Raw genomic sequence first — 12,834 nt, 5'->3', positions numbered from 1 at the left:
ATTTGAGGTTTTCTGTTTTGTTGTTGTTTTGGGTTTTTTTGCAAAGATGCTGGAATGTTTTACCAATTTCTTCTCCAGCCCATTTTATAGATGAGGAAACTGAGACAAAGAGAGTTAGGTGATTTGCACAGGGTCACACATCTAGTATCTCAGACCAAATTTGAACTTAGGAAAATGAGTCTTCCTGATTCCAGGTCTGGCACTTTATCCATTTTACCTCCTAGCTGCCCAAAATGATAACTCTAGGGGGAAGATGAGCAGTTGTTTTCTAGTATAATAACACCTGCTCTATAAATATAATTATAGATGGAAAGAATCTTAGAGATCCTTTGGCCTAATCTCTCCCCCTTATTACAGACGATAAAAATGAAGATCAAAGGACTTGCCCAAAAAGTAAGAGATCCTAGACTTGAACACAAATCTTTTGATGCCAAGTCCATTATGTCATGTTTATACATGTGTCAAAAATTTCAAAGCGAAGAAAAGATAAGGTTGGGATTGGGTAACTCAAAGAAACTGATTTGAGTACTAAATCTCAAATTAAGTGAAGGATTTAGTGCAAAGAGTGGTAGGTATGGGTCTTTGTCTGGGAAGTCCAGCCAGGAGAATCAGATTAAACCAAGGAATTGAGGCAGAAACTCAAAAATAACAGTTCTAGAGCTAAAATGGACCCCAGAGTCCATCTAGTCCAACTCCCTCATTTTACAGATCAGGAAACTAAGGCCTAGAAGAGGTTGAACGACTTGTCCATCATCACTCAAAGAGTAAATTGCAGAGGTAGGATTAGAATTCTATCTCAGGGCCCTGGCAGATGGAGGAAGGGCAAGTGCAAGAAGGTGACCACCTTGGTGAGAAGCCAAATGTGGCGCTTAGCAATAAATCATTTAGGAACGGTCCAGCTGTAGAATCTTGACCCCATTTCTCTCTTTGACCCTTTTGATACCCAAGAAGCCCAGTGCCCCATTCTAGATCTCCGGAGCCCTCAGCCACTTTGCATGAGACCCTGCTGTTGCTCAAATTGTTCTGATTAAAAGAGCAAAAACAAGCCAGGTGTTAGCTGGAAATGGTATAATTAGCGCTTAGTGCTGACGATTCTCTTTTTTTTCTTTTTTTTTAAACCTTGGACATTTTTTATTCGCTAATCATCTCTCAGTACGGCTGAGCTCGGAGCTCGCACACGATTTACCTTTTGATGTTCACATAAGAGAACTCTTGAATTTCAAAGAGCCGGTGGGGATTTGAGGGAGTAAAATGCCGAAACCGCAGCTGTAATCAAACCTCATTATAGGTTATTCTTCAAGCAATTTTTTTCCCTCCCGTTTTCCCTTTCTCTCCCCTCCATAATTAGCAGGTTGGTTGTTGGGGGTGGTTGGGTTCCCCTCCACCCGGAGTAGTGATCATGGTAAGGCTTCCTCCTCCATCCGCCCTCCCTGCGACTGGTTTCACATGATGGCAACCTTTGGCCCCTTCTTCGATGACTTTGACGATGGGGCTTAGGTCTTTGTGATGGGATTTTATTCTCCACTTTGTCCTAGTTGCCATGGTGAGAATTAATACTTTACAAATAAAGGGAACTCCTGGAATAAAGTTCTCCTTGTGGGTTGCTGAACACCCAGTACAAAGCAGAACTCTGAAAAGGACACTGGGAGGGAAGCAAGGATCCAAGCCCACTCATTTCCCATACTCCCCCAACCACGCACATGGGGCACATCCTAAAGTCAGTATCATGGCCATGGGAACTGCCACATGTTCAGTAGGAGGGTGTGGGGTTAGATTTCCTCCAAGAGACTAATGATAACAACCGTCATTTCTCTTGTGTACTTTACTTGCATGATTTCATTTGATCTTTGTAATGACCCCATGAAGCAGGTAATCCAGGTATACTTATCATGAAAATTTTACAGATGAGAAAACCCAAACATGAGGGGTCATATTGTCAATATTTACTAGCTAATAGATGTTAGAAGCAAGGCTTGATCCTAGGACTTCCTGACTTTAACACTCTCTTTTTTTGAAAATTTAATTTAATTAGTCAATTTAGAATATTTTTCCATGGTTACAAGATTCATGTTCTTTCCCTCCCCTCCCTCAAACTCCCTCCCATAGCTGATGTGAAATTCCACTGGGTTTTACATGTGACTTTAATACTCTTAGCAACTGTCATGTTCAGTTGTTCCAGTTCTGATTTTTTTGTCGTCGTTATTCTATTTGAGATTTTCTTGGAAAGTTGCTGGAGTAGTTTGCCATTTCCTTTCCCAGTTCATTTTATAGATGAGGAAACTGAGGCAAACAAGATTAAATGACTTGCTCAGGGTCATAAACTAGTAATTATCTGAGACCAGATTCGAACCTAAGAAGGGGAGTCTTCCTGACTTCACCCTTGTACTCAACTCAGTCTGCTGTACCACCTAACTACCCCATATCATCTACTCTCCCCTCAGATTATCACAGTGGATTTTTCTTCCTGGACATGCAGTCTGTTTAGAATCTTTGTCTCTTATTGTACCCCTAGCATCTCCCTCTTTTACTTCCCTTCATGCTAATATAGTATCTATATATTTTAGCATCTTTCTTGGCTCTTTCTCCTGTTTCTGCCTGCTGACTATGATTCACCATCATGTCCCCTGCTCCCTTTTCACCCACACTCTTGGCAACCCCTATCAATCCTCACAACTTTTCCTGTTGATTTCTATCTGAAGAATTCTTAAATTCATATGGTTTTTTCAACCACCTAAAATGGTCAGCAAGTATTCTAATCCTATGTCTACCATCACAAAATGAACTTTGTGTGATCTTGAGTAAGTCACTTAACCTCAGGCTCCTCATCTGTAAAATTCAAGGATCAAACCCTTCTAGTTTTGACTTGCTGGATTCTAGGATTCTATCTCACTTAAACAAGTCTGCCTCTCATAACAAAATTACAGCATTACTGCATCAAACCCTCTTTCCAGGTCCATTTCTTGAAACTTTTAAGAGCTTTCCATTTTGAATAACTTGTTATCACCCAAAATATGTTTCAAAATTACTTCTGAGTATTTTTCCTATCATATCTTCCCAACCTTGAGAATGTTTAACCTCCACCAATTCCTGGAGGTTCCTGGAGGGAGGGCAGGATCTATTCTTTATTTTTTTTCCTCTTTGTATCCCTAATACCTGGAAAAGTGGCCAACATAAGAAAGGCAATTAATAAATGCATATTGTGTTGTAGTAAGCTTTTCTCACCTCCTTCATTACTATCAGTGGCAATACTACAGTTCTGTCTAAGCAGGCTTCTGATCCTCCTCTTTTACTTTTGTTACCAATCTTCCTGATTCTTTCCCCCATAATATTTCAATCAATCAGAAAGCATTTTTAAGGATCTACTGTGTTTTCCTTCTCTTACTTGCCATGTAAATGGACAATGCCTTGGTATCCCAAATAGTCCTTGTCATTCCCAAACCATTCCTTTTGCCATCCGTCAGTTGAAACATCATTTTTTGAACATTTAATGTCTGACTCCTTTTTCTTACTTGGCACAACTCCAGCAGTCCCTTGGTTTACCTAAACTCATATGGAGAAGGTTGGTTCCTATCCTTAATGATTTTTGGTGGCATTTTGGTATAATCTCCATAACTTCTCAAAAGATATATGTAAAAAGGAGGAAAGGACCTATTTGTACAAAAATATTCATAATAGCTCTTTTTGTAGTAACAAAGAATTGGAAATCGAAGGATTGCCTATCAATTTGAGAATGACTGAACAAATTGTGGCATATGATAGTTATGAAAAATTACTGTGCTATTATAAGAAATGGCAAGCAGGGTGATTTCAGAAAAATCTGGAAAGACTTCCATGAACTGATACAAAATAAAGTAAACAAAATCATAAGAACATTATACACAGTTAAGCAATATTTCTTGATAAACTGCTGTGAACGACCTAGTTATTCTTGGAAATACAGTGATCCAAGACAATCCCAAACTTATGATAAAAAGTGCCTTCTTCCCTCTGAGAAAGAACTAGAGTCTGAATGTAGACTAAAATATACTATATTTTTCTTCTTTTCTTTCTTATTCTTTTTTCATTTAAGAACTCTTTCACAAAATAACGTGGAAAAATGTTTTATATGATTACACATGTAAAATATATATATCAAACTGCTTGCCATCTCAGGGAGGGGGGAAACCAGGGAGGGCCAGATGAAGGGAAAGAATTTGGAATATTAAACAAATTATAAAATTATTTTAAAAGATACACTAAAATAGAGATATTTTAGATAGATTAAATGAGGAAAAAGGACCAAAAATTAGGGGTTCCCCCATCACTTGAAAAATAAAACTATTATTTTCTTTTCTTTAGTAGATGTCTGTTTTGATATCATCTCACTTTCCACCCAGGAACAAATCCAATTCCAACCCCTCCATCTCCTTCCTCTAACAATGTGTGCTTTTTTTTGTCTTCCCATTTCTGTCACCAGAAGCTGTAATGGTTTTTCCTCTCTCCATCTCACAGCGTGTCAAACCGAACTCCAGTGCATCTGGTCCATGAGATCATATTAGTGGATGACTTCAGTGATGACCGTAAGTGTTGATACTTCCCTTCTCTCTTAGTTGGCTCCAAAACATAGGAGTGACTCTCAGTACTGCACTTGTTCCTGGGGGATCTGGAACATCAAAACAGACTTGAAGAATTTCCATCTGAATGAAGGAAGAGAATCAATCTCATGAATCTTTTAAAGCTACTTTTGCAACCCTATGGGCTCAAATCTGAGTGCATGCCTGACCATATGATTTTATGATAGTTTGGTGCCATGGGTAGCATACTGAACTAGGATCCAGAAAAATCTAGATTTTTAATCTTGTTTCAGTTGCTTAGTATCTATGTGATGCTGGGCAAGTCACTTAAATTGGTGAACTTCAGTTTCCTCATTTTCAAAATGGGGGTATTAATAACACATGTCTCCTAAGTGTGTTCTGAGAACAACATAATTTTTTAAAAATGCTTTGCAAACTTTAAAGCATTTTTAAGCATTAGCTATTACTACATATATGGGTCTATTACTATGTGAGTCTTTATGACTATTTGATCATGCACTTGACCAGATGTTCTTTCCTCCATCTCTATCTATCCTGAATTTCTGCTTTTGCCCCAACCACTGCAGTAGTCTCTTAATTGATCTTCCCGCTTAGTCTCTTCCTTCTCCAATCTCTCTCTCTCTCTCTCTCTCTCTCTCTCTCTCTCTCTCTCTCTCTCTCTCTCTCTCTCTCTCTCTCTCTCCAATCAGTCCTTCATACAGTGGAAAAGTAATTTTCCTAAAGCAAAAATCTAACCCTACCCAACTCAATATGCTCTAGGAGTGCCTCATCACTTCTTTGTTAGTAAATGTAGTTTCCTTATTCATATTCTGTGTGAAGGCATCTCAACCAAAGCTTTGCCTGGGATGAAAAGGTTTCCTTCATTTCCTAGGGACCAGTTAAGCATGATCTTATCCCCTTCATATCCCATCCTTCCCCCACCTCCAGCACCATCACCCACCACACACTATACCCAGGAGAGTCAACAAGCAATCATTTAAAAGCTTGTTGTGTGCCAGACACTCTGACAAGTGCTGAAAATATAACCAAAGGCAAAAATTAGTTTCTGATTTCAAGGAACTTATAATTTAGTGGATATAGATAGCATGCAACAACTATACACAAAGGGAGTCCTATATAGGATAAAGAGGAATCATTAGCAGAGAGAAGGCACTGAAATTAAGAGTGGTCAGGAAACACTTCCAGAAAAAAGTGGGATTTTGGCTGGACTGGAATGAAACAAGAGGTAGCCAGAGAAAATGCCCAGGGCCAAGAGTTGGAGGATCTTGTTTAAGCAACAACCAGGAGGCCCTTGTCATTAGATCAAAAAGTCTGTGTCTGGGAGACACAAACAATCCCTGTCCTCAGGAAACTTAAATTCTACTGAGGGAGATACACACTTACAAAAGACACTCTCAAGTGCAGTTCTAAACTATTAAAGCCTGAAACTGCACTACTAAGACTTTTGAGTCACCCTTTTTGTGGAGTAGATGGAAGGCAATCTCAGAAGGAAAGACACTAGCAGCTGTGGGGACTAAGAAATTTCTACTGCAGAAGGTAGACACTGAGCTGAATCTTATATGAAGCTAATGATTCCAAGTACAAATGAGCTCTGTCATTCCCCTGCTTCCATTGATCTTTCTCAAATATATCATGAAGCGATGGGAAATTCCTCTTAGACTCCATAATCTGTAGAGAAGGAGGCTCTCTAACTTTCCTGTGTCTTTGAGTCTCCTAGTTTAGACTAGAATACTAAAAATGGTCCCCACTTTAAGTATATTGCATTAGGAATGATTTTTTTTTTAATTCCAGACTTATCATTTTCTTGATGTAGGGAACTTCTATCTAGGAAATTTGCCCTACATTGGGGATAAGTAACTTGTCAGTAATATTTAGTCTTAGAGAATTTCACAGAACATAAAAGATTAAGTGATTTACTGAGGTTCCCACAGCCAATGAGGCAGGACTTGAACTCAGGTCTTTTTGACTTCAAGCTAGTTCTCTCTCTCCACTAGTGAAGGGTCAAACTTAGTGGTGTCAAACTCAAAGATAAACCAGAAGCCTCTAAACCCTACTTAACAATCATTGCAGGAACATATTGACTTAGAAAATAACATGTTAACATTATCCCTGGTGGTATGTTTGACACCTTTGCACAAAGCCTTGGTGATTTTCTATAACAACTATGATTTAGACAGCTCTTCACAATTTGCAAAATCCTTTATCCACTTTATTTCACTTAAGCATAATAAACCTGGGAGATAAGTAGTGAATATACATATTATTATCCCCATTTTGTGGGTTTGGAAAACTGAAACTCAAACTGGTTTGCCTATAGACCTGTACCTAGTAAGAAGCAGGATTCAGAGTCTCTCTGACTCCATGGCCAACTCTCTATCCCCCAGGATAGGCCATTTCTCATGGGCTCCTTTTTATAATGATAGGGATTAGAATTCAGCTTCCTCCTCCATTTTCCTGTTATCCTAATTTTCAAGGCAAGAGGAAGAAGTATTCAGAATTGGGTAGTGGCAGGGAAATTGGATCCAGGAAGGCTCACCTGCTCCTACATCTCCACCGCAGTCCAAAGGTTGTCCCATGAGGGAGGAGCATGGAGGCCAGGATGCTCACTCATCATCCCATTTTGTTTTTTGCAAGCTGACGATTGCCAACTGCTGAGCAAGCTACCCAAGGTGAAATGCTTGCGGAATGAACAGCGGGAAGGTGAGAGCAACACAGCTTCGGAGGGAGACTCTGTGGGATGGGGGGATAAAGGATGGGGATGCAGGGAGCAGGGAGGTTGGCTGCCCTTCCACAGCCCTTCACGTTCCCTAGAGAGACGCGGACTAGTCCCGAGGGGTACTTGCATGGCCATTTGTCCTCATTCTACAGGGCTGATCCGTTCTCGGATCCGGGGAGCAGACCTAGCCCAGGCCAGCATCCTGACTTTTCTGGACAGCCACTGTGAGGTAAACAAAGACTGGCTTCTGCCCCTCCTGCATAGGATCAAAGAGGTGAGTAAGGTCAGGGAGTTGCTTTCAGCTATTTCCCTGAATGCTGCGCAATTTGCCCTAAGTGGGTGGGGTTGCCCTAAAGAGGCTGTTTGGTACAAACCAACTTTAGGTTTCAGGTACAAAGCTTCAGGCTTCCAAAGGAAGGACATGGTGTGGTTTGTGTGAAGCATTTAGGCCTGGGGCTGACCTAGTGCGCAGGTATGTGTTGCTAAATATTTAACAACTGCCCCCCCCCTCAAAAAAAGTGAATGCCAGACCTGTGTTAAAATTTAATCTGCATTATTAAAATTTTATCCATCTCTTTCTCTAGTCTGGACTGTGGGTCAGCACACTGTAGCCTGTAGGACAAATGCTAACCGCTGTCTGCTTTTGCACAGCCCCCAAGCTAAGAATGATTTATACATTTTTAAATGTAAACCTTTTTTACACATTTAAATGTAATGTACAATATTTTAATGTAAACATTTCTACTTTACATTTTTAAATAAAGGACTGTACAAAAGCAATGAGAAAAACAGATTTGGCCCACTGGCTCTACTACCAAAGGAATAAATGTTCATGATGAAAATGTAACAACTAGTTTTGTAAACTGGTTCAAGTCAGCTCTAACACACTGAAGGGTTCACCCTTCTTGCTGAATGGTTTAGCAATCTCCGAGGTGCACCCATCTTTCCTTCACCATAGATAGAAAGCAGTGGAGCTGAACAGACCTGGGTAAATACACTTTTTACATGTGTCTTAGAGGAGAGAGTACTGGGTTGGAGTCAGGTGAGTCTTGGGTTCAAAATGGGCTTCTGGCTCTTCTTGGGAAAATCATTTATGTCTCTGAGTCTTAGGGATGAAAATGCCTGAATTACTTTCCCCCCAGCATTGTCATGAAAGTCAAATAAGAAAATGTATACAAAATGTTTTCAAAACCAGTTACCTTTAGTGATACCACAAGAAAAAGAAAGCACTTCAGAGGGAGGGCCAGGATTCAGCCTTCCCTCTCTTATTTATTACCTTGGGCAAATCCTATAAACTCCCTGGTCCTCAATTTCCACATCTGAAAAAGGGCTGTGGTTGAGTTGTTTGTCATGTCCAACTCTTTGTGACCCCATTTGGAGTTTTCTTGGCAAAAATACTAGAGTGGTTTGCCTTTTCCTTCTCCAGCTCATTTTACAGTTGAGGAAACTGAGGCAAATGGCATTAAATGACTTGTCCAGGGTCACACAACTAGGAAGTGTTTGAGGCCAGATTTGAACTAAGGAAAATGAATCTTCCTGACTCCATATCCAGCACACTATATACCACTGTTGCCCACCTACCTGGAAAAGGGAATTACCTATTTCTGTTCTAGATCCAGCATTCTTTGATTATAATTTCTCTTTCATTCACCTCCATCCCAGAGTAGAGTAGTCTCTCACTGTCAACCAACACACGTGGACAAGATGGACTGAGCTAGTTGACAAGAGAAATTCCTAATGCTTCAATTAATTGCTTTGAGAAAATCTAAGAACAATGACAAAACAATAATGACATTTAGAGTCATAAATATGGTAATATCTATAGCATGCATTCAGGCGCAGGACTTGGGAGTCTGAGTCCCCTGTCTTCCAGTGATTCAGCTCTTTTCCTCAACTCTCCCTGTCCTCTGTGCTGTGGCCAGGCTTGGGAGCACTTTAACTTTCTATTATGTGACCCTTACTGTCTCCAAAGGGTATAAACCACTCAGTCAGTCAATACGCATTTATTAAGCATCTTCATTATTCCTGGCACTATGCCTTTAAGCTCTAGGAAACAAAGAGAAGCAAATGACATCTCCTGCCCTCAAGGAGCTTACAATCTAATGGTGAAGGAAAGCAGACACCCTTCTCAGAAGGCTCAATGGGCAGAAAAATACCATGCCTTGTTTATTCCCCAAACAGAGCTAGTAAATGCATAGGTATGACAAGAGATCTGTGACTCTTTCCATGAGATTCACCCACTAGACATGCTCAGGCACTAAGGCACAGGACTAGAGAAGAGTGAGCAGAGCTTCTAGCTACCCAGACACACAACACTGAGTGAGTAGATCAAAAAAGCAATTTTCTCATCTGTAAAATGAGCCAGAAAAGGAAACAGCAAACCAATACAGTATCTTTTCCAAGGAAACCCCTAAAGGGGTCATGAAGCATCAGATGTGACTGAAAATGGCTGAATGACAACATAAGTGCTGTAGGAAGCTGAAGCTTGGGTCCAGCTCTTACTTTTGAGGCATATTGATTGGCAAGTCACTCATCCTCACAGGTCCCCTAAACCTGTTAAGTTTCAGGAGCAGTGCACAGCTGTAGTGGCAGAGTTTCCCTTGACCAATGAAATCATAGACCCAGACCAAAAGAGGCGGGAGAGGGAAGAAGGAGTAAGCTGAGGGAGCTGATAAGACTGAAGGATATTCCAAGCCAAGTGATGGGTATAAGTGAGGGAGGAGGGCTGTTAAAAAATCTGGCCCTTAGCAACTTCACTCCTAGAAGGGAATTTCCCATCCTGCTCTAGGGTGGTACACTTTTTTTGGTGTCCAGGATATCTGTATGGCTGGCATTGTATTCTGCCTCTCCCTCCATGGAAAGAGACACACTCCCTCTGCAATGACTGTACTAAATACAGTCAACAATTTGTTCTCATTGAATAATTTTGAATTTTAATTATCAAACACAGTACGTTGTGTTTACAGAAGAATCAATGTTAATCAGACGACATGAATGTAGACTTCTGGAATACAAAGTGATAGGTTGAGAGGGGTATCTTTGAAGGGAATTTTCCTTTCTAGCTGAAGCCTTTGAAGGTGCTCTGCTTTGTTCCTGCCTTCCTATCACCTAGAGATCCCTAAGCATATCCAAGAAGTTTCTTTATACCTGCCTTGGTTTCCAGCAATGGCAATAGATTCTATAGAGTTCCTTCTCCTGATATCAGAAACAAGATGAGTGTAGGAGGAAGAAGAAAATCAATCCTGATGTTAAGAGTGGAGTAGTCTGACATGGAGAAACCAGAACAGTGTAGGGCGTAACAGAAGAGATGTTCTACTGGGACCAGAATGATAGGAGGAGAAAAACTGGAGGTGATTGACTAGAGTCAGGACAGGAGGGATGTTAACAAGTCAGTAAGATGGTAATACTAGAACAAATGTTTGGGTTTCACTACTATATCACTAGGGATGCAAGCATCACTAATACTATGGGATGGATAGATATCTTTAATAGTATGATTTAGGGATATTTCATTGTGATGAACAGGTCATTCAAGGGCTGGAATGAGGTAACAGCTGAGATCTACATCTGGCATTCAACCCTCATCATAGTCTGCAGAGGCAAGGTGATAGAAATGAAGGACCACTGGACTGGGAAAGAGTAATCATTCTATCGACCTATTTACAAATAATGATTTAGTTATAAAAATAATCTGTTTATAAATCAATTAATCCACTGGTTTATAAAAATACAATAGCTGGACAAGATAGTCTTTCCAAGACAAGAAAGATTCTTTCCCACTTTGTAAGTCTGTGTCTATTGCTGGCTCCCACTTCCTACTCTCACTTGTGGCTCCCAGTAGTTGCTAGCATGTGGCAGCGACCACACCCGGGGCAATGGCTTCGACAGGCCAGATAAACCTTGTGAGGGTAGCCATCGCATAGACCCATGGTGAACCAGGGCTTTGCTCACCCAGCATGTGAAGACTGCTTCGGCCGAACAGATGGAAGAAACCAATATGAAGGTTCAACAGCTGAGAGGGTGACGCAGCAAAGCGCTGTGGAGTGCTTAGGGCATGTTGGAGCACAAAAGACAACACGGCCACCCAATGCAGCTGAGGAAGTCTCCAGATGTAACGACTTTTCATGCCAATGGACCCAGGCTTCCAACGCCGAGAGAGTGGGACTGTCTCTGTGCATCGACTTTTCCACTTAAATCTTCTTCATGCACAATTTGTGCACACTCATCTATCATAGATGAAAATGCACAAAGACAATCATCATCCTCGGTTACCGAGAGACTACTACTACTTCCTACTCTGACTTTACTTTTTTTCAAAGAAATATCAAAGGAGTTACAACTAATTAACCAACAAGAAAAATGAATGGATGAAGCTATATTTGTAAGGGTTTATTGTACAATAAATGGAGGCAAACTGTTCCACATTTGGACTGATCACTCAGAAAAGGGGAAAAGCAGGTGGACCTTCATGTTTAGTTTTGAGAAAGAACTTCTGATGAGCCAAAATCTGATTCACTTATTAAAGGATATTATGAAGCCTTTGTGGAAAGGGACCTTAGACATAATTGAGTCCAACCCCTTTGTTTTAGAGATGAAGAAGCTAAGGCCTAGAGGCAATGACTTGCCCAGGCAAGATTTAGTCCTCTCAAATCTTCCTGACTTCAGGTCCAATGTTCTATCCACTGAACCACACTGCTTCTCAATGAATCAGTCTAGTAGTCTTAGTTGTCCACCTGCAAGTAAAGTTACACTTCTATGATGAAAGATGATGCATTCCAACAGTATAAATTTGTTGCCAAAAATTTTACCAGAATTAAAAACAATGTAAGATGAATCTAGGATGTAGATTCCTTACCTTCTCACCATGTCTGATTAAATATATTTATTTGAAAGCAAGGGTTATTTCTCTTTTCTTTTCTTTTTCCTTTCCTTTCCTTTTCCTTCCTTCCTTCCTTCCTTCCTTCCTTTCTTTCTTTCTTTCTTTCTTTCTTTCTTTCTTTCTTTCTTTCTTTCTTTCTTTCTTTCTTTCTTTCTTTCTTTCTTTCTTTCTTTCTTTCTTTCTTTCTTTCTTTCTTTCTTTCTTTCTTTCTTTCTCCTCCCTTCCTTCCTTCCTCCTTTCCTTCTTTCCTTCCTTCCTCCCTCCCTCCCTTCCTTCCTTCCTTCCTTTCTTCCTTCCTTCCTTCCTTCCTTTCTTCCTTCCTTCCTTCCTTCCTTCCTTCCTTCCTTCCTTCCTTCCTTCCTTCCTTCATTCCTTCCTTCCTTCCCTCCTTCCTTTCTTTCTTTCTCCCCGCCCCCACCCCCAAAGCTTAGGACAATGCCTGGCTTATTGATTGAATGATTTTTCAATACAAACCTCTCTCCTTCCCTCCTTTTTCAGTGAGGTGAGTCAAGTTTCCCTGACTCACTCAGCTTTTGAGGGAAAGCATTCTCGCCATCCAAGAAAGGGTTATGTACCCACATAATTCATCTGGGCAGTTCTTTCCACTTCTAGGTAGTTCTGATATTAAAACCTTGAGAGTACTCACTTCATAGCTGGATTTAGTT

At 40.5% G+C, this 12,834-nt stretch overlaps 1 protein-coding gene across 2 annotated transcripts in view; it reads left to right on the top strand.

Annotated features, from left to right (window-relative positions):
* GALNT14 (polypeptide N-acetylgalactosaminyltransferase 14) overlaps positions 1-12,834 on the top strand; it is a 364,372-nt gene that overhangs the window by 266,604 nt on the left and 84,934 nt on the right. For both annotated transcript variants that reach the window (XM_016428013.2, XM_007476039.3), the window contains 3 exons: positions 4,492-4,559; positions 7,209-7,274; positions 7,443-7,564. In XM_016428013.2, coding sequence (XP_016283499.1) covers positions 4,492-4,559; positions 7,209-7,274; positions 7,443-7,564 — 256 coding nt within the window. The remainder of the gene's footprint in view (positions 1-4,491; positions 4,560-7,208; positions 7,275-7,442; positions 7,565-12,834) is intronic.

This window comes from Monodelphis domestica, chromosome 1 (assembly GCF_027887165.1).
Source record: "Monodelphis domestica isolate mMonDom1 chromosome 1, mMonDom1.pri, whole genome shotgun sequence".
Lineage (NCBI taxonomy): Eukaryota > Metazoa > Chordata > Mammalia > Didelphimorphia > Didelphidae > Monodelphis > Monodelphis domestica.
This window is presented reverse-complemented; position numbering and strand designations above follow the sequence as displayed.